The sequence below is a fragment of the Ascaphus truei genome, chromosome 5 (assembly GCF_040206685.1).
Source record: "Ascaphus truei isolate aAscTru1 chromosome 5, aAscTru1.hap1, whole genome shotgun sequence".
NCBI classification, from domain to species: domain Eukaryota; kingdom Metazoa; phylum Chordata; class Amphibia; order Anura; family Ascaphidae; genus Ascaphus; species Ascaphus truei.
In genome coordinates this window covers 7,507,710-7,529,419 of record NC_134487.1, presented here as the reverse complement: position 1 = coordinate 7,529,419, position 21,710 = coordinate 7,507,710, and the positions used below count along the sequence as shown (strand labels likewise).

The 21,710-nt window shown below is 53.9% G+C and overlaps 1 protein-coding gene across 2 annotated transcripts in view; it reads left to right on the top strand.

The window, feature by feature from the left end:
* SND1 (staphylococcal nuclease and tudor domain containing 1) overlaps positions 1-21,304 on the top strand; it is an 810,790-nt gene extending 789,486 nt beyond the window's left edge. For both annotated transcript variants that reach the window (XM_075599279.1, XM_075599278.1), the window contains exons 21-24: positions 6,356-6,469; positions 6,788-6,991; positions 13,933-13,977; positions 20,710-21,304. In XM_075599279.1, coding sequence (XP_075455394.1) covers positions 6,356-6,469; positions 6,788-6,991; positions 13,933-13,977; positions 20,710-20,775 — 429 coding nt within the window. In that variant the 3' untranslated portion in view covers positions 20,776-21,304. The remainder of the gene's footprint in view (positions 1-6,355; positions 6,470-6,787; positions 6,992-13,932; positions 13,978-20,709) is intronic.
* The last annotated feature ends 406 nt before the right edge of the window (positions 21,305-21,710 follow it).

The window sequence follows — 21,710 nt, the reverse complement described above, 5'->3', positions numbered from 1 at the left end:
TAGAAAGTGAAGGGGAGAGCGCCCTTGCGGTATGCAGTAGAGACGGAAAGGGGGTTGAGCGAGGACAGGGAGAGGGGTACATTACATAGCAAGAGGTGCAGGCGAGTATTTCTGGTATTAGGGGGTATGGAGCACCATTAACTCTTTATTTCCACACCCAGAGCTCACACATTAATTCCTTCGGTGAAATCTTCATTACCACACACGTCCCGGAGCTTTGTCCCCATGTTTAATACATTTACAAAACAAGAAAAAACACAAAAGCGCACCAAGATGAGAGATAGATATTGTATTAGCAACAAATAATAAAATTAGTAACTTACATATAAAATTTCTTTAATAATCCCCGATTCTGGTGTCTATCACAGGAGTAGGGCATCACATAGGAAGTACTGCTGCGGCACAGTTTATTCGAGCATTTGCCCGTTCTGTGCCGCAGCAGTAGCCTGGCGCGCGCCCGAGTGTGACGGGCGCACGCCGAAGCAGCGGAAGAGCGCCCTCCGATCGGGGCACTCTCCCTACCGCTGCCGGGTCCGCCGGGTCCCCCGGAACCCCCTGCCGCTGTCCCGCGATCGCGGGACACCAGGGCTCCCTCGGGGAGCCCCTGGACACGCGTGCAGGGGGCGCACGCTCCCGATGACGCGTGACCGCGCGTCTATGACGCGCGGCACGCCGAGGGGCGGCCACTAGCAAGCCGGGAGATTTCCCGGCTTGCGGTACCGACCACACTTCAATAAAGTGTGTCGGTAGTGTATGAAGGGTAATCTCAGTTCTGAGAGATCAGACCCGCGCGCTGGGGCTGTCTCTGTTCACTCTCCTGTCCTCCACGTGTGGTAGCGTGGTGCGGAGTGTAGCACACATGTGCAGGAACCGGGGCCTTCAATAGGTGTCCTTAGGATGCCTGTCCGTTTTTGATAGCATAGAAATTATCGGAAATAAGCAGGAACGGTACACTTGAGTGTGTACTGGTGGTGGGTAGTAAAACCGCCAGCCACAACAGTCACCTCATAAACACAGAAGCAGCAAGAGAACTGAGAGGGACCAACACTCCAAGTTTAAAGAGCCAGAGCGCGGACTGAACTTTTCATTTCTTTAATACATTTACATCTGTTCCTGGTCTTTTATCCGACACGAGCGCTACTTTGTAAAGACCTTTTTGCCCTCTCCCACCCCGGCTACTATCTGATATTTGGCAAATTGAGCGCCTGGACACAAGATGAGTTTCTGATGTCGATAATTACCACCCGCAAAACGCTGTGTGGCTGTTAGTGAAGGGTTCACCGAGGGGTTCGGTTGTTTTAAAGACGGGTGGTGGGGGAAGAGGGTGTTGTTCATTAAACGTCAATAGTGCCGATCTGGGCACTGACGCAGAACCTCCCACTGAACGTAGGTTAGCTTTCACCTTACTGGGCACAGTAAGACTCGAGGAAATAATGAAATGGGCCCTGCTGTGTGGGTGGGCAGTGTTTTTCAACAGGGGATCTTTGGGTTCCCCGGGCACCCCTCGAGAGGGTTAGGGTTCCTTACAATGCATCTGATCTCAGACACGCTAATAGAGAGGGTTGGGGTTCCTTACAATGCATCTGATCTCAGACGTGTTATTAGAGAGGGTCGGGGTTCCTTACAATGCATCTGATCTCAGACGTGCTATTAGAGAGGGTTGGGGTTCCTTACAATGCATCTGATCTCAGACGCGCTAATAGAGAGGGTTGGGGTTCCTTACAATGCATCTGATCTCAGACGTGCTATTAGAGAGGGTTGGGGTTCCTTATAATGCATCTGATCTCAGACGTGCTATTAGAGAGGGTTGGGGTTCCTTACAATGCATCTGATCTCAGACACGCTATTAGAGAGGGTTGGGGTTCCTTACAATGCATCTCATCACAGACGTGCTTATTAGAGAGGGTTGTGGTTCCTTACAATGCATCTGATCTCAGATGCGCTATTAGAGAGGGTTGGGGTTCCTTACAATGCATCTGATCTCAGACACACTATTAGAGAGGGTTGGGGTTCCTTACAATGCATCTGATCTCAGACGCGCTATTAGAGAGGGTTGGGGTTCCTTACAATGCATCTGATCTCAGACACGCTATTAGAGAGGGTTGGGGTTTCCCAGAATGTCACACTATAATTTTAGGGTTCCTTTAGGGTTGAAAACCCCTGGGTTAGGGTGTTGGTTTTGAATAAACACTTTGATGGTTCAGTTCCAGCTTGGACCACTTGCCTTCAGTGTACACTAAATAGGACAAAGAAACCCCAGTTATGGGCTCTCGCCCGCTAGGCTGGATGATTAACGAAATGAAATGAATAAACTTTTATTCACAATCAATATAAAATAATGGGTATTAAAACCGAACAACGACGCAGAGATGTTCCTATAGTAAGTACTGAGGTAAGTACCTGGATCAGTACTAATGTTATGTATGGCGTGTGGGGTGTCACGTAAACCCAACTCCTACAGAGGTATTACAGAATCAATAGTACACCCTACAACTAGATTGCGGGTTACTGGGAGGAACTAATAAGCACTCGGCCCTGTATATAAGGTGTGACTAGCACACAGCGCACGCACGCGCAGAGACTCTTCCTAGACCGCGCCAGATAATTGTAATTGTGTTGCGTCTCCCTGCTCGTGGCATGATCCAGTCTGAGACCCAACAGCCTCACTGCTCTGAGTAGTGTTCGCACCCATTGCACCCATCAAGCGCCTGGCGGTGGAGCAGCTGTTACACAGACATTACCCGTCTTGTACTAGCACTAGGTTTTACCACCAGTAGGACCATTACCTTCGCTATCCATCAGGAGTTGTCTGTTTCCTCAACGTTAGTGTGTGGTTAGTTCCTCCCAGTAACCCGCAGTCTACTTACACGGGTGTACCATTGATTGTATAATACCTCTGTAGGAGTTGGGTTTACGTGACACCCCACACTCCATACAAAACATTAGTACTGATCCAGGTACTTACCTCAGCACTTACTATAGGATAATCTCCGCGTCGTTGATCATTTTTAATACCCATTATTTTATATTGATTGTGAATAAAAGTTTATTTATTTAATTTCATTAATCAACCAGCCTTGTGGGCGAGTGTCCATAACTGGGGTTTCTGTGTCCTATTTAGTGTTCTCGGCCTGTCTAACCCAGGGGAGCCCCGCCACCACTTGTATATACTTTGTAGCTGAAGCGGGAGTATCTTTTCCTGTATACCTACCACTTGCCTTCAGTCGCCGTCTCCCTGGGTCGTACCGAGGAACGAGATGCAGATCTCAATGGATCCTGGTTAAATAGATGACAGAAATCCATTTCCCCGCCGGATCCCCGCTGGACGCGTTAAACGTGGCGATGTAATACTTCCCGTCGCATTGGATCCTTCGCTCTGCCGCAGTGTGTGTTGCTAAATGTAATTGTGCTCTTTAGAACACGCACCCAAAAAAAAAACTAATCTCGTGCGTTCGAAAACAAACAAAACAATTACCAGAAGTGAGAAATATGAGCGCGCCGTTCCCGACACAAAGCAGAAGTGCGTGCGAGATAAGCAATTAGACAAATTCATTATATCTCATGCATTTAATGTAGCAGAAAGCATCTCATCTTTGCAATGTTTGGTACAGCGTATTTGCGTGTATTAGTGATGCAAATGCACGTGTGCTGTTAACCCTTTCACGTGCCGAGGGCCCGGCATGCATGGGCGGGGAGGGGTTGGTCCCGCCGGCTGTAGGGGCTGGCATGCATGGGCGGGGAGGGGTTGGTCCCGCCGGCTGTAGGGGCCGGCATGCATGGGCGGGGAGGGGTTGGTCCCGCCAGCTGTAGGGGCCGGCATGCATGTGCGGGGAGGGGTTGGTCCCGCCGGCTGTAGGGGCCGGCATGCATGGGCGGGGAGGGGTTGGTCCCGCCGGCTGTAGGGGCCGGCATGCATGGGCGGGGAGGGGTTGGTCCCGCCGGCTGTAGGGGCCGGCATGCATGGGCGGGGAGGGGTTGGTCCCGCCGGCTGTAGGGGCCGGCATGCATGGGCGGGGAGGGGTTGGTCCCGCCGGCTGTAGGGGCCGGCATGCATGGGCGGGGTGGGGTTGGTCCCGCCGGCTGTAGGGGCCGGCAGTTGGCCAGTTAATCTTCCCTTGCTTTTTTTTAACCATTATCAATTTGTGTTTAAAGGAACAAAAGGGACGTGTGATATTGCACGTAAACCTCCTCGTTCCCGTATCCGCCCCACTGTCTGTAATTATCGGCGGAGACATTCTAGCCACTTTCTCCCTGAGCAAGGTGCCCGCCGCCCAGTGGATATGGAGATAGATCTGTTTCCCCTGAAGTCTTCCCATTAAAATGTGTGTTGGTCCTTATGATCGGCGAACGCCCAGTGCCCGCTTTCCCTGGCACCCACCTCGCGTTGTCCCTGTCTTGTTGCCCACCCGCATAAAGCTGCACCTTGGTGGTCTCCCCGAAAGCCGCGGTGGCGCCAGCGATTTGGAGCAACCGCGCTGCAGGATTTTGAGCCGTCATTTTTTGTGTGTGTGTGTGCGCGCGCGATGGCCGCGTCACGTGAGCGATCCAGCCAATGAGGGCGATCCAGCCGGGTGACGCGTCCGCCGCGCCTCCCCGCCATGCGCTCCGTCGCGCACGCGAGCCCACTATACCCGAGCCCTAACTCTGATCATCCTGTAATTACCCGGGCAGGAACGTGCGCGGCTCAGCGCTCGCCGCCTTGTTTAAATATCGCACTTCTAGGTCTCCCGATGAGCTGATTGCTGTTTAATGAGGTTTTAATCTCTCCATCCCGTCCCCGGCAAATAAAGATTATTTTTCCCCTCCGTAATGTGAGCTCCGGCTGCTTTCAGGCCGCGCAGCGAGGCTCCTCCGAACTTCCACCAGAGGCACAGCTGCCACCCCCAGCCACGCTCGCGGCCAACGTGGCTTTCTGTTCTTCACGTCGTTTCATCTCCCTGCTGTTGGCTACTGCCCACGATTACCAACTTGAATTCCTTTGCTGCCTTAGGGCCCGGGGAGGAAATAGTTGAGCAATGCTCCTTCCAGCCCAGATATACTAATGACTGCGCCTTTGTGTGGGTGTATGTATATCTGTATTTATATCGCGCCCCGCAGGGTACGCTGCGCTCTACAAGAGACAATACCGTGCAGGGAATTATACTACAATACGTGTGACAAGATCAGACAATAGGAAAGGAAATCCCTGACCCGAAGAGCTTACAATCTTATGTGCCTGTGTGTGTATATACGGTGTATAATATGTGTGTGTGTGTGTGTGTGTGTGTGTGTGTGTGTGTGTGTGTATTTATAAACACACATACACCAAAGGCAGCTCAATTAGTTTGTCAGCTCTGCACGATATGTATATCCCTGTGTGTATATGTATTTATGTATAGGTGTATGTATATCCCTGGGTGTGTATATGTATTTATGTATAGGTGTATGTATATCCCTGTGTGTATATGTATTTATGTATAGGTGTATGTATATCCCTGTGTGTATATGTGTATATGTATTTATGTATAGGTGTATGTATATCCCTGTGTGTATATGTGTATATGTATTTATTTATAGGTGTATGTATATCCCTGGGTGTGTATATGTATTTATGTATAGGTGTATGTATATCCCTGTGTATATGTATTTATGTATAGGTGTATGTATATCCCTGTGTGTATATGTGTATATGTATTTATGTATAGGTGTATGTATATCCCTGTGTGTATATGTGTATATGTATTTATGTATAGGTGTGTGTATATCCCTGTGTGTATATGTGTATATGTATTTATGTATAGGTGTATGTATATCCCTGTGTGTATATGTATTTATGTATAGGTGTGTGTATATCCCTGTGTGTATATGTATTTATGTATTTATGTATAGGTGTATGTATATCTCTGTGTGTATATGTATTTATGTATAGGTGTATGTATATCCCTGTGTGTATATGTGTATATGTATTTATGTATAGGTGTATGTATATCCCTGTGTGTATATGTGTATATGTATTTATGTATAGGTGTATGTATATCCCTGTGTGTATATGTGTATATGTATTTATGTATAGGTGTATGTATATCCCTGTGTGTATATGTGTATATGTATTTATGTATAGGTGTATGTATATCCCTGTGTGTATATGTGTATATGTATTTATGTATAGGTGTATGTATATCCCTGTGTGTATATGTGTATATGTATTTATGTATAGGTGTATGTATATCCCTTGGTGTGTATATGTATTTATGTATAGGTGTATGTATATCCCTGTGTGTATATGTATTTATGTATAGGTATATGTCGGATCTGTACAATAAATGGGGTTTGCTGATCCTTGGACTTCCTTAATGATGGTTTTCTTTCTCCGCAGAGGGAAGTCCTGCCCTCCACTCGCCTGGGCCCTATCCCCCCACCTTTCAGCGTGCGCACCCTGCCTGCGCAGGCCATCGAGTATTGCTTCGCGTTCATCCAGGTGCCCCAAGACGTAAGTAGACTGGTGTGTCCGCCACGAACGGTGATAGTCTGAATATATAAGACGTGGGTTTCATTTCTGCTTAGGTGCGGCTCTCCTATATGAAAGTCAGCCCTATGCTCTGCCCTATAAGCAGATTTGTGTTTTAATAGGCCCAAAGCCTGTACTAGAGTGTCCACACGGCTACTCCTGCTGCGTATTCTCACCTGTTCCACTGCTTCCCCTTTAAGCACCTACTCTCCTTATTTCTCTGTTACACATTTAGAGTGTATTTCTCTCTCTACCTTTCCCCTTCCTTCTCACCTCCATCTTTCCCCCCACCCCCTTCAGGACGATGCCCGCACGGACGTGGTAGATAACGTGGTACGTGATATCCAGAACACGCAGTGCCTGCTGAACGTGGAACACGCGGGGGGCGGCTGCCCACACGTCACCCTGCAGTTCGCGGACTCCAAGGACGACGTGGGCCTGGGGCTGGTGAAGGAGGGCCTGGTGATGGTGGAAGTGCGCAAGGAGAAGCAGTTCCACAAAGTGGTAGGTGGACACGTCAATCACAGGCGCGGAAGCAGAACGCCTCCGTCCCCAACACCTCGCTGACATCCTCTCTCTGCCTCTCCCCTCTCACTCTGCTCTCTTTCCTTTTGTTTTGCCCCTTTCAGATGATAGTCTTTTCTCCATCACTTCTCCCCCACTCACTTTTCTCCCCTCCCTCACTTCTCCCTCCCTGGCCCCCTCCATCCCTTTCCCCCTCCCTCACTTCTTCCTCCCTTGCCTCCTCCCTCCTCCATCCCTTGCCCCCTCACTTCCCCCTCCCTTGCCCCATCCCTCCCCCCTCCTCCCTCTCTTGCCCCGTCCCTCCCACTCCTCCTTCCCTTGCCCCCTCACCTCTCCCTCACTCCCCCTAATCTCTCCCTCACTCCCCCTTATCTCTCCCTCACTCCTCCTTATCTCTCCCTCTCTCCCCCTCACTCCCCCTGCACCACCCATCACACCTTTTTGTGTTGGATTTAATGGAAGGAAGATCAGTCGCTGGGTAAATCGTGAGGCTACATTTTGTTGGCACAATGCCCGGCTCTGGGCAGGCTGTGTGATAACACCGCTCCCCTGGGGTGTGTCATCCCGTGTCTGAGATATCGTCATATCTGGGTAACACCCATATGGGCACAGTAGCACAGGCTTCCAGCTTCAGAAGTGTATACACGAGTGTGTATCCTCGTGTTAATGTGTGTATCGGTGTGTTAATGTGTAGTCTGTATCTGTGTGCAGTATCTATGTGTACCAGTGCGGTAACCTCCATGTACTGTGGATGTATCAGTGCGTTAACCTGTGTGTTCTGTGTTACATACTAGATGAGGTTGAAAAAAAGCCCCCCGTGGAATTTAACCCATGCTAACTTTAGACAACCGATACTTATCCTATATTTGTATTGACAGTATATTGGTGTGTGTGTGTGTGTGTGTGTGTGTGTGTGTGTGTGTGTGTGTGTGTGTGTGTGTGTGTGTGTGTGTGTGTGTGTGTGTGTGTTACTGCATTTGTGCATTGGGTAAAGTGCATCAGGTTCTGGCACTGAGGTCCGCTGCTGTACACGGTGCTGTGTACCATTGACCCACTTCACCACTGCTGAATTATCTGAGGTCATCGAGCAAAGGGGGGGGGGATGATGCCAGTGCGTTCACTGCGAGGGAGAGGGGGGTGCCAGTGCGCTCACTGCGAGGGAGAGGGGGGTGCCAGTGCACTCACTGCGGGGGAGAGGGGGTTGCCAGTGCACTTACTGCGAGGGAGAGGGGGGTGCCAGTGCGCTCACTGCGAGGGGCAAGGGAGAGGGGGGGTGCCAGTGCGCTCACTGCGAGGGAAAGGGGGGGTGCCAGTGCACTCACTGTTGGGGAGAGGGGGGTGCCAGTGCACTCACTGCGGGGGGTGCCAGTGCACTCACTGCGGGGGAGAGGGGGTTGCCAGTGCACTTACTGCGAGGGAGAGGGGGGTGCCAGTGCACTCACTGCGGGGGAGAGGGGGTTGCCAGTGCACTTACTGCGAGGGAGAGGGGAGTGCCAGTGCACTCACTGCGGGGGAGAGGGGGTTGCCAGTGCACTTACTGCGAGGGAGAGGGGGGTGCCAGTGCGCTCACTGCGAGGGGCAAGGGAGAGGGGGGTGCCAGTGCGCTCACTGCGAGGGAAAGGGGGGGTGCCAGTGCACTCACTGTTGGGGAGAGGGGGGTGCCAGTGCACTCACTGCGGGGGGTGCCAGTGCACTCACTGCGGGGAAGTGGGGGGTGCCAGTGCACTCACTGCGGGGAAGAGGGGGGTGCCAGTGCGCTCACTGCGGGGGGTGCCAGTGCACTCACTGCGGGGAAGAGGGGGGTGCCAGTGCGCTCACTGCGGGGGTTGGGGGGGAGCTGTATTACCCTAATGCAAGCTGTGCCACAGAGAGATGCCCTGTGGGGTTCTGTAGGAATTGTTTGGATAACATGTAGCATGCAGCCGTGGCATGGCGTGGCAGCCTGCCGTCCCCCACACACCCTCCCAGCACCGCTCAATATCTCATTAACAGCCTTATTTAGGAGAGGCGTTTTAATTGGTATTCTGCTGAAGCTATTGACAGCTCGGAGCCCCAGTGCCCAGCTAATGCAGATCCATACTGTGACAATTCCCAATATCCGAGGGAAAGGTACCACCCCCGGCAAACCAATGGCCTGCCGGGCGGCATCCTGGGTGATAACTCATCTGGGATTAGATCATTGAAAGGCTCTTGACAATTTATTTAAGACCCTACGTCAGCAGAGGGGTCTTCAGTGCCAGTGTGGTGTTATACCGCAGATATCTGTAATCGAGTGAAAGCCCGATCACCCCACACCTTCCCCATCACTTACAATATGATTTGAATAGAAACCTTCAGCCGCTCCTGGGGATTGTCCTTAATGGGATATACAACGGTATTATGTCGCAAACTCGCCGTATTTCCCCCGCAGACATGATTTGACATTGTATTTCCCTGGAAGGGAAAGCTACGGAGAATGACAGCAAAGTGTATAGTCAGGGGAGGTCAGGGGCAGGATGGAAGGCACGTCTAACCAACTGGCCCACGCACACACGCACATACACACGCACATACACACGCCATGCAACAAACAAGCACCACATGCATTCAAACAATAAATACACATGTACATATGGACAAACGGGTCACAGGTAGAACTTTTTGGCCTCAATGAGAAACGTTTTGTTTTGCGAAAACCAACACTACATTCGGACAGAGGAACCTCATCCCTACCGTCAGCATGGGGGTGGCAGCGTGACGGTTTGGGACTGCTTTGCTGCCTCAGGACCTGGACCGCTTGCAATCATTGACACAACCATGAATTCTGTGTATATGTATACATCCATACTTATATATATCTATATATACATATACACGTATATATATATATATATATATATATATATATATATATATATATAATTACATATATACACACACAGATATGTATACACGCACGAAGGAAGGAGAAACAGGTGCGCAAATCACATCAGGACATGGAAAGAAAGTGAAAACACAAAATAGTGCAATATTGTCAACCCCAACAGATGATTTCAGTGTTAAAAGTTCTATAAAATTTGCACTCACGTGTTTAACGTGAAATGAAAGCGTTGTGGTTATTAGAAGTTACCAACTTATGTCTCCAGACGGGTACTCCAGATCCATATAGAGGGGGGGGGAATCCATATACAAAAAAGGGAAAGCAAAAATAGTATAGTACTGTTTTTAATATTAAAAACACAAATTATTCCACTTACATAAGTGCCTTTGTTTGAGAGCATTCAGACCACCCTGGGTCATAGGGTCAGACAAGGATGTTCACAGCAACAGCATCCGCTCCATGGCCGTCACAGCAGGTACTGGGCTGATTAAAGTTGTCCTCCACTCTGGATGTCATCAACAAGGGCTTCTTAGTAATCACTGATTCACCCAACGCGCGTTTCCACTGCAAAGTCTTCATCGGGGGCTAATCTTTTAGATTATCCCCTGGGAGCCCATTCCTCCTCTGCCCCCCAGTCCTGCCCACCCCTGGGAGCCCATTCCTCCTCTGCCCCCCAGTCCTGCCCACCCCTGGGAGCCCATTCCTCCTCTGCCCCCCAGACCTGCCCACCCCTGGGAGCCCATTCCTCCTCTGCCCCCCAGACCTGCCCACCCCTGGGAGCCCATTCCTCCTCTGCCCACCCCTGGGAGCCCATTCCTCCTCTGCCCCCCCAGACCTGCCCACCCCTGGGAGCCCATTCCTCCCCTGCCCCCCAGTCCTGCCCACCCCTGGGAGCCCATTCCTCCTCTGCCCCCCAGTCCTGCCCACCCCTGGAAGCCCATTCCTCCTCTGCCCACCCCTGGGAGCCCATTCCTCCTCTGCCCCCCAGTCCTACCCACCCCTGGGACCCCATTCCTCCTCTGCCCCCCAGTCCTGCCCACCCCTGGGAGCCCATTCCTCCTCTGCCCCCAAGTCCTGCCCACCCCAGGGAGCCCATTCCTCCTCTGCCCCCAGTCCTGCCCACCCCAGGGAGCCCATTCCTCCTCTGCCCCCCAGACCTGTCCACCCCTGGGAGCCCATTCCTCCTCTGCCCCCAGTCCTGCCCACCCCTGGGAGCCCATTCCTCCTCTGCCCCCCAGTCCTGCCCACCCCAGGGAGCCCATTCCTCCTCTGCCCCCCAGTCCTGCCCACCCCAGGGAGCCCATTCCTCCTCTGCCCCCCAGTCCTGCCCACCCCAGGGAGCCCATTCCTCCTCTGCCCCCAGTCCTGCCCACCCCTGGGAGACCATTCCTCCTCTGCCCCCCAGTCCTGCCCACCCCTGGGAGCCCATTCCTCCCCTGCCCCCCAGTCCTGCCCACCCCTGGGAGCCCATTCCTCCCCTGCCCCCCAGTCCTGCCCACCCCAGGGAGCCCATTCCTCCTCTGCCCCCCAGTCATGCCCACCCCTGGGAGCCCATTCCTCCCCTGCCCCCCAGTCCTGCCCACCCCTGGGAACGAGGAAACACATGTGTTGGAAGTGGTGTGGATTGTACCGTGCTCAGTGATGGATGGTGGCGCATGGGGTGGCTTGTACCTGGTAAGGGACCACGCAACCACCGTACATTGTGCTTTTCGTGCTTTATACCAGGGGGCTCAACGCCAGTCCTCAAGGGCCACCAACAGCTCAGGTTCTCAGGATATCCCTGCTTCAGCACAGGTGGCTCAATCAGTAGCTTAGTCTTTGGCGGAACCACTGATTGAGCCACCTGTGCTGAAGCAGGGATATCCTGAAAACCTGACCTGTTGGTGGCCCTCGAGGACTGGAGTTGAGCGCTCCTGCTTTAGGCCTCGTCCAGGTTGGTGCTGAGCGGGCGCGCGCGCTCACGCTGGACCACGCTGCACGTGGCCTGCGTGAGCGGTCGGGCGCGCCTCCTCGGCGCTCAGCCGCTTGCCGAGCAAGCAAAATTGATTTTGCTGCTCACAAGCGCGTCACATGAGCGATTCGCCCAATGAGGGCGACCCAGCTCCGTGACGTTGTGGCCGCACCCCCAGACGCGCGCGCGCACCTAGCCAGCCAGGGAAAGCACGGCCGAGCAGGGCGCAGCTGTTTCCACCCTGGACGAGGCCTTAGACTTGGAGAAGAAGATGACCCATTAGAGCTCGGTGATCACCGCCGCACCGGGGCAGGATAGAGCACACGATAGTGCGCGGTTAATGCCGGCAGAACCCACGTTTTTTATACACTAAGCATCTGCAATCAGGAGCTTTGTTGAGCTCAGTTGTTGCAGCTCTGCAATTAGGGGAGGTGCGCATGGTACAGAGAGCGCCACGGAGCCACGCACGTAACATCAAAACCTCGTGTCAATGGCTTATGCGCCTCTCTGCGATGGCAGCTCCTCTCCAGAAGGAATTACAGGCATACCCCGGTTTAAGGACACTCACTTTAAGTACACTCGCGAGTAAGTACATATCTCTCAATAAGCAAACGGCAGCTCACGCATGCGCCTGTCAGCACGTCCTGAACAGCAATACCGGCTCCCTACCTGTACCGAAGCTGTGTGCGCAAGCGGGGAGACTATAGAGCCTGTTACACACGCGTTATTTACATCAGTTATGCACGTATATGACGATTGCAGTACAGTACATGCATCGATAAGTGGGGAAAGGTAGTGCTTCACTTTAAGTACATTTTCGCTTTACATAAATGCTCCGGTCCCATTGCGTACGTTAATGCGGGGTATGCCTGTGTTACATAGTTACATACATGCTCCGGTCCCATTGCGTACGTTAATGCGGGGTATGCCTGTGTTACATAGTTACATACATGCTCCGGTCCCATTGCGTACGTTAATGCGGGGTATGCCTGTGTTACATAGTTACATACATGCTCCGGTCCCATTGCGTACGTTAATGCGGGGTATGCCTGTGTTACATAGTTACATACATGCTCCGGTCCCATTGCGTACGTTAATGCGGGGTATGCCTGTGTTACATAGTTACATACATGCTCCGGTCCCATTGCGTATGTTAATGCGGGGTATGCCTGTGTTACATAGTTACATACATGCTCCGGTCCCATTGAGTACGTTAATGCGGGGTATGCCTGTGTTACATAGTTACATACATGCTCCGGTCCCATTGCGTATGTTAATGCGGGGTATGCCTGTGTTACATAGTTACATACATGCTCCGGTCCCATTGCGTACGTTAATGCGGGGTATGCCTGTGTTACATAGTTACATACATGCTCCGGTCCCATTGAGTACGTTAATGCGGGGTATGCCTGTGTTACATAGTTACATACATGCTCCGGTCCCATTGCGTATGTTAATGCGGGGTATGCCTGTGTTACATAGTTACATACATGCTCCGATCCCATTGCGTATGTTAATGCGGGGTATGCCTGTGTTACATAGTTACATACATGCTCCGGTCCCATTGCGTACGTTAATGCGGGGTATGCCTGTGTTACATAGTTACATACAGGCTCCGGTCCCATTGCGTACGTTAATGCGGGGTATGCCTGTGTTACATAGTTACATACATGCTCCGGTCCCATTGAGTACGTTAATGCGGGGTATGCCTGTGTTACATACATGCTCCGGTCCCATTGCGTATGTTAATGCGGGGTATGCCTGTGTTACATAGTTACATACATGCTCCGGTCCCATTGCGTATGTTAATGCGGGGTACGCCTGTACACTTCAGGTGCAGTTGTACAGTTATTAAATGACTTCTTGTTATGAACCCCTTGGTGAATGTGAGTTCAGGTAAACTCGCGTATGGTGGAGCTCGCACCCTGCTTTTTTATCAATTAAGATCTTTGTGATATCGTTTGTGTGTGTGTGTTTGGTGTGTTTGTATAAATGTGTGTGTGTTTGTGTATACGTGTGTGTGTGTGTGTATATATATACACACACAATACACCGTGTATATACATACTGTATGTTGCTATTCCCTGACATTGTCTTTTTCTCCTGTAGGTTGCAGAGTATCTCAGTGCCCAGGAGTCTGCCAAAGCTTCCCGGGTAAGTGTGTGAGGTTAATCTTTCCACCAGCGGCTCGCAGGTCAGGAGAAGGGGATCCCCTCACACCGAGACCATATATCCAGATCCCCCCCCTCCCCCCAATCACTTACCCCGAGTGTGACCCTACGGGGACAGTGACCACTACCTGGCAGTCATTAATCTCTCGTAGCGCTCAGAATACGATACCGAGCCCAATAGCTGGCTTTGTCATGGTTGGGTACCTGAGCCAGATAGTGATTCACCATAGGGCTTATTGGGCTCATAGTAGGGTCTCCCACTTCAATGGCCAGCATCTAATTCACATGCCATGTTCCCATGCTTGTGATCTGATGTATGCGTTGCTGGACCCTTTGGCAGCGAAGGCGTAATTTGTTACGTTCCCCTACATACAGTAAATATCCCTGTCCCACTAGCAGAGAAGAGATGAAGACAAATTATCATATACTGTGTGTGTATATATATATATATATATATATATATATATATATATATATATATAAAACTATCATCTATAAAGGTTTTACCTTCTGCTCCTTGAAGTAGCGTGTTGTTAATGGTACTGACTTTGAAGTGGGCATACCTGCTTGATGCCTTATCTTGCCGTGCCTCCGACCCCCTCCCTTATCTTGCCGTGCCTCCGACCCCCTCCCTTATCTTGCCGTGCCTCCGACCCCCTCCCTTATCTTGCCGTGCTTCTCTCCCTTATCTTGCCGTGCCTCCGACCCCCTCCCTTATCTTGCCGTGCTTCTCTCCCTTATCTTGCCGTGCCTCCGACCCCCTCCCTTATCTTGCCGTGCTTCTCTCCCTTATCTTGCCGTGCCTCCGACCCCCTCCCTTATCTTGCCGTGCTTATCTCCCTTATCTTGCCGTGCCTCCGACCCCCTCCCTTATCTTGCCGTGCCTCAGACACCCTCCCTTATCTTGCCGTGCCTCCGACCCCTCCCTTATCTTGCCGTGCCTCTGACCCCCTCCCTTATCTTGCCGTGCCTCCGACCCCCTCCCTTATCTTGCCGTGCCTCCGACCCCTCCCTTATCTTCCTGTGCCTCCGACCCCTCCCTTATCTTGCCGTGCCTCCAACCCCCTCCCTTATCTTGCCGTGCCTCCGACCCCTCCCTTATCTTGCCGTGCCTCCGACCCCTCCCTTATCTTGCCGTGCCTCTGACCCCCTCCCTTATCTTGCCGTGCCTCCGACCCCATCCCTGATCTTGCCGTGCCTCCGACCCCCTCCCTTATCTTGCCGTGCCTCCGACCCCCTCCCTTATCTTGCCGTGCCTCAGACACTCTCCCTTATCTTGCTGTGCCTCCGACCCCCTCCCTTATCTTGCTGTGCCTCCGACCCCCTCCCTTATCTTGCTGTGCCTCAGACCCCTCCCTTATCTTGCCGTGCCTCCGACCCCCTCCCTTAACTTGCCGTGCCTCCGACCCCCTCCCTTATCTTGCCGTGCCTCCGACCCCCTCCCTTATCTTGCTGTGCCTCCGACCCCCTCCCTTATCTTGCCGTGCCTCCGACCCCCTCCCTTATCTTGCCGTGCCTCCGACCCCCTCCCTTATCTTGCCGTGCCTCCGACCCCTCCCTTATCTTGCCGTGCCTCCGACCCCTCCCTTATCTTGCCGTGCCTCCGACCCCCTCCCTTAGCTTGCCGTGCCTCCGACCCCCTCCCTTATCTTGCCGTGCCTCCGACCCCTCCCTTATCTTGCCGTGCCTCCGACCCCCTCCCTTATCTTGCCGTGCCTCCGACCCCCTCCCTTATCTTGCTGTGCCTCCGACCCCCTCCCTTATCTTGCCGTGCCTCCAACCCCTCCCTTATCTTGCCGTGCCTCCGACCCCTCCCTTATCTTGCCGTGCCTCCGACCCCCTCCCTTATCTTGCCGTGCCTCCGACCCCCTCCCTTATCTTGCCGTGCCTCCGACCCCCTCCCTGATCTTGCCGTGCCTCCGACCCCCTCCCTTATCTTGCCGTGCCTCCGACCCCCTCCCTTAACTTGCCGTGCCTCCGACCCCCTCCCTTATCTTGCCGTGCCTCCGACCCCCTCCCTTAACTTGCCGTGCCTCCGACCCCCTCCCTTATCTTGCCGTGCCTCCGACCCCCTCCCTTATCTTGCCGTGCCTCAGACCCCTCCCTTATCTTGCCGTGCCTCCGACCCCCTCCCTTAACTTGCCGTGCCTCCGACCCCCTCCCTTATCTTGCCGTGCCTCCGACCCCTCCCTTATCTTGCCGTGCCTCCGACCCCTCCCTTATCTTGCCGTGCCTCCGACCCCCTCCCTTAGCTTGCCGTGCCTCCGACCCCCTCCCTTATCTTGCCGTGCCTCCGACCCCTCCCTTATCTTGCCGTGCCTCCGACCCCCTCCCTTATCTTGCCGTGCCTCCGACCCCCTCCCTTATCTTGCTGTGCCTCCGACCCCCTCCCTTATCTTGCCGTGCCTCCAACCCCTCCCTTATCTTGCCGTGCCTCCGACCCCTCCCTTATCTTGCCGTGCCTCCGACCCCCTCCCTTATCTTGCCGTGCCTCCGACCCCCTCCCTTATCTTGCCGTGCCTCCGACCCCCTCCCTGATCTTGCCGTGCCTCCGACCCCCTCCCTTATCTTGCCGTGCCTCCGACCCCCTCCCTTAACTTGCCGTGCCTCCGACCCCCTCCCTTATCTTGCCGTGCCTCCGACCCCCTCCCTTAACTTGCCGTGCCTCCGACCCCCTCCCTTATCTTGCCGTGCCTCCGACCCCCTCCCTTATCTTGCCGTGCCTCAGACCCCTCCCTTATCTTGCCGTGCCTCCGACCCCCTCCCTTAACTTGCCGTGCCTCCGACCCCCTCCCTTATCTTGCCGTGCCTCCGACCCCCTCCCTTATCTTGCTGTGCCTCAGACCCCTCCCTTATCTTGCCGTGCCTCCGACCCCCTCCCTTAACTTGCCGTGCCTCCGACCCCCTCCCTTATCTTGCCGTGCCTCCGACCCCCTCCCTTAACTTGCCGTGCCTCCGACACCCTCCCTTATCTTGCCGTGCCTCCGACCCCCTCCCTTATCTTGCCGTGCCTCCGACCCCCTCCCTTATCTTGCTGTGCCTCCGACCCCCTCCCTTATCTTGCCGTGCCTCCGACCCCCCCCCCTTATCTTGCCGTGCCTCAGAACCCTCCCTTATCTTGCTATGCCTCCGACCCCCTCCCTTATCTTGCTGTGCCTCCGACCCCCTCCCTTATCTTGCCGTGCCTCCCTTACCTTGCCGTGCCTCCCTTTATCTTGCCGTGCCTCCCTTATCTTGCCGTGCCACCGTATCTTGCCGTGCCTCCCGTATCTTGCCGTGCCTCCCTTATCTTGCCGTGCCTCCCTTATCTTGCCGTGCCTCCCTTATCTTGCCGTGCCTCCCTTATCTTGCCGTGCCTCCCTTATCTTGCCGTGCCTCCCTTATCTTGCCGTGCCACCCGTATCTTGCCGTGCCTCCCGTATCTTGCCGTGCCTCCCGTATCTTGCCGTGCCACCCGTATCTTGCCGTGCCTCCCTTATCTTGCCGTGCCTCCCTTATCTTGCCGTGCCTCCCTTATCTTGCCGTGCCTCCCTTATCTTGCCGTGCCTCCCTTATCTTGCCGTGCCCCTCCCTTATCTTGCCGTGCCTCCCTTATCTTGCCGTGCCTCCCTTATCTTGCCGTGCCTCCCGTATCTTGCCGTGCCTCCCGTATCTTGCCGTGCCTCCCGTATCTTGCCGTGCCATCCGTATCTTGCCGGGCCTCCCTTATCTTGCCGTGCCTCCCTTATCTTGCTGTGCGTCCGACCCCCTCCCGTATCTTGCCGTGCCACCCGTATCTTGCCGTGCCACCCGTATCTTGCCGTGCCTCCCTTATCTTGCCGTGCTTCCCTTATCTTGCTGTGCGTCCGACCCCCTCCCTTATCTTGCCTCCCGTATCTTGCCGTGCCTCCCTTATCTTGCCGTGCCACCCGTATCTTGCCGTGCCTCCCGTATCTTGCCGTGCCTCCCGTATCTTGCCGTGCCACCCGTATCTTGCCGTGCCTCCCTTATCTTGCCGTGCCTCCCTTATCTTGCCGTGCCTCCCTTATCTTGCCGTGCCTCCCTTATCTTGCCGTGCCTCCCTTATCTTGCCGTGCCCCTCCCTTATCTTGCCGTGCCTCCCTTATCTTGCCGTGCCTCCCGTATCTTGCCGTGCCTCCCTTATCTAGCCGTGCCCCTCCCTTATCTTGCCGTGCCTCCCTTATCTTGCAGTGCCTCCCTTATCTTGCCGTGCCTCCCGTATCTTGCCGTGCCTCCCGTATCTTGCCGTGCCTCCCGTATCTTGCCGTGCCATCCGTATCTTGCCGGGCCTCCCTTATCTTGCCGGGCCTCCCTTATCTTGCCGTGCCTCCCTTATCTTGCTGTGCGTCCGACCCCCTCCCGTATCTTGCCGTGCCACCCGTATCTTGCCGTGCCACCCGTATCTTGCCGTGCCTCCCTTATCTTTCCGTGCCTCCCTTATCTTGCTGTGCGTCCGACACCCTCCCGTATCTTGCCGTGCCTCCCTTATCTTGCCGTGCCACCCGTATCTTTCCGTGCCACCCGTATCTTGCCGTGCCTCCCTTATCTTGCCGTGCCTCCCTTATCTTGCCGTGCCTCCCTTATCTTGCTGTGCGTCCGACCCCCTCCCGTATCTTGCCGTGCCTCCCTTATCTTGCCGTGCCTCCCTTATCTTGCCGTGCCTCCCGTATCTTGCCGTGCCTCCCTTATCTTGCCGTGCCTCCCTTATCTTGCCGTGCCTCCCTTACCTTGCCGTGCCACCCGTATCTTGCCGTGCCTCCCGTATCTTGCCGTGCCTCCCTTATCTTGCCGTGCCTCCCTTATCTTGCCGTGCCTCCCTTATCTTGCCGTGCCTCCCTTATCTTGCCGTGCCTCCCGTATCTTGCCGTGCCTCCCTTATCTTGCCGTGCCTCCCTTATCTTGCCGTGCCTCCCTTATCTTGCCGTGCCTCCCTTATCTTGCCGTGCCTCCATTATCTTGCCGTGCCTCCCTTATCTTGCCGTGCCTCCATTATCTTGCCGTGCCTCCCTTATTTTGGCGTGCCACCCGTATCTTGGCGTGCCACCCGTATCTTGCCGTGCCTCCCTTATCTTGCCGTGCCTCCCTTATCTTGCCGTGCCTCCCGTATCTTGCCGTGCCACCCGTATCTTGCCGTGCCTCCCGTATCTTGCCGTGCCTCCCTTATCTTGCCGTGCCTCCCTTATCTTGCCGTGCCTCCCTTATCTTGCCGTGCCTCCCTTATCTTGCCGTGCCACCCGTATCTTGCCGTGCCTCCCTTATCTTGCCGTGCCTCCCTTATCTTGCCGTGCCTCCCTTATCTTGCCGTGCCTCCCTTATCTTGCCGTGCCACCCGTATCTTGCCGTGCCATCCGTATCTTGCCGGGCCTCCCTTATCTTGCCGTGCCTCCCTTATCTTGCTGTGCGTCCGACCCCCTCCCGTATCTTGCCGTGCCACCCGTATCTTGCCGTGCCACCCGTATCTTGCCGTGCCTGCCTTATCTTGCCGTGCTTCCCTTATCTTGCTGTGCGTCCGACCCCCTCCCTTATCTTGCCTCCCTTATCTTGCCGTGCCTCCCTTATCTTGCCGTGCCACCCGTATCTTGCCGTGGCACCCGTATCTTGCCGTGCCTCCCTTATCTTGCTGTGCGTCCGACCCCCTCCCTTATCTTGCCGTGCCTCCCGTATCTTGCCGTGCCTCCCTTATCTTGCCGTGCCTCCCTTATCTTGCCGTGCCGCCCTTATCTTGCCGTGCCTCCCTTACCTTGCCGTGCCTCCCTTACCTTGCCGTGCCACCCGTATCTTGCCGTGCCTCCCGTATCTTGCCGTGCCTCCATTATCTTGCCGTGCCTCCCTTATCTTGCCATGCCTCCCGTATCTTGCCGTGCCTCCCTTATCTTGCCGTGCCTCCCTTATCTTGCCGTGCCTCCCTTATCTTGCCGTGCCTCCCTTATCTTGCCGTGCCTCCCTTATCTTGCCGTGCCTCCCGTATCTTGCCAGGCCTCCCTTATCTTGCCGTGCCTCCCGTATCTTGCCGTGCCTCCCGTATCTTGCCGTGCCTCCAGTATCTTGCCGTGCCTCCCGTATCTTGCCGTGCCTCCCGTATCTTGCCGTGCCTCCCTTATCTTGCCGTGCCTCCCTTATCTTGCCGTGCCTCCCGTATCTTGCCGTGCCTCCCGTATCTTGCCGTGCCTCCAGTATCTTGCCGTGCCTCCCGTATCTTGCCGTGCCTCCCTTATCTTGCCGTGCCTCCCTTATCTTGCCGTGCCTCCCTTATCTTGCCGTGCCTCCCTTATCTTGCCGTGCCTCCCGTATCTTGCCAGGCCTCCCTTATCTTGCCGTGCCTCCCGTATCTTGCCGTGCCTCCCGTATCTTGCCGTGCCTCCAGTATCTTGCCGTGCCTCCCGTATCTTGCCGTGCCTCCCGTATCTTGCCGTGCCTCCCTTATCTTGCCGTGCCTCCCTTATCTTGCCGTGCCTCCCTTATCTTGCCGTGCCTCCCTTATCTTGCCGTGCCTCCCGTATCTTGCCAGGCCTCCCTTATCTTGCCGTGCCTCCCGTATCTTGCCGTGCCTCCCGTATCTTGCCGTGCCTCCCTTATCTTGCCGTGCCTCCCTTATCTTGCCGTGCCTCGGACCCCGTTAAACAGGCGATGAACTTCTCAGATCAGAAATTCTGTAAAATCCATGCACAGAATAATTCCTCTAATTTGCTTTTCTCTCCCTTTGTTCTTTCCCTAGTTGAACCTGTGGCGTTACGGGGATTTCCGCGCAGACGATGCCGATGAATTTGGCTACAGCCGCTAAAAAGACACGCCATTCCAAAGATGACAGAGCTCTCCCCTCTCAACCCCCTCATCCCTCGCCAGGCTTCTGTCACCCACCTCTCTTCCTAAGCCCCACCCTTTCCAAGCAAGGACCCTCTCGCTGGGGCGCTGGTGGGGTATGATGGTGGCACTCCAGACTTTTAACACCTTAGGTGCTGGTGAAACCGGCAGGCTCCCCCCCAGCACTAAATGGTTAATCCTGGACAATCCAAATAAAAACTATTTTACAGTTCACACCCTTCCCCAAATCTGCACCCCGCACAATACAAGCCACCAATAGCTATTTTTTTTAGGAAGATGCATCTCCGACTCCTCTGAGATCCGCTTTTGTACCGGGTGCTGGAATTATGTCCTATAACGGTTGATTGTCATGATTTTATCTGTCCAGTTTCTTTAAATTCAACGTCATTATGAATTATTTCCTCTCTCCCCCTCCTCCCTTATCTCATGTCCAGGGTCATACGTTTTGTCTCGTGTATTTAATGGCTCAATAAAGTACTGCGTTCTGACTTCAAAGTGTGGTTATTGAGCTCGGACGTGCGAGCTTTGGGGCAGCCGACGATGACCAGGCCTAGGAAATGTACAGATACCGTGTGCGATGAGAATGCAACGCGGGGGTTAGAAAAATTTATGTATTCTGTATCTATGTATGTGCTGTTTATATTTATATAGCGCCATTCATGTACATAGGGCTTCACAGCAGTAATATACGCAATCATGTGATCATAGAAATACCAAATAATCCAACACATAATGGGGAGAAGCGCTTCAGCAATAAAAGGGACCTTTAGGAAAAGGAGTCCCTGTCCCGAAGAGCTTACAATCTAATATTTAAGGGTCTAATGAGATGAACGTTTGAAGGAGATGTGATCGCTCCACTGTAGCCGGAGAGACGGGAGATGTTTGCGGTTCCGA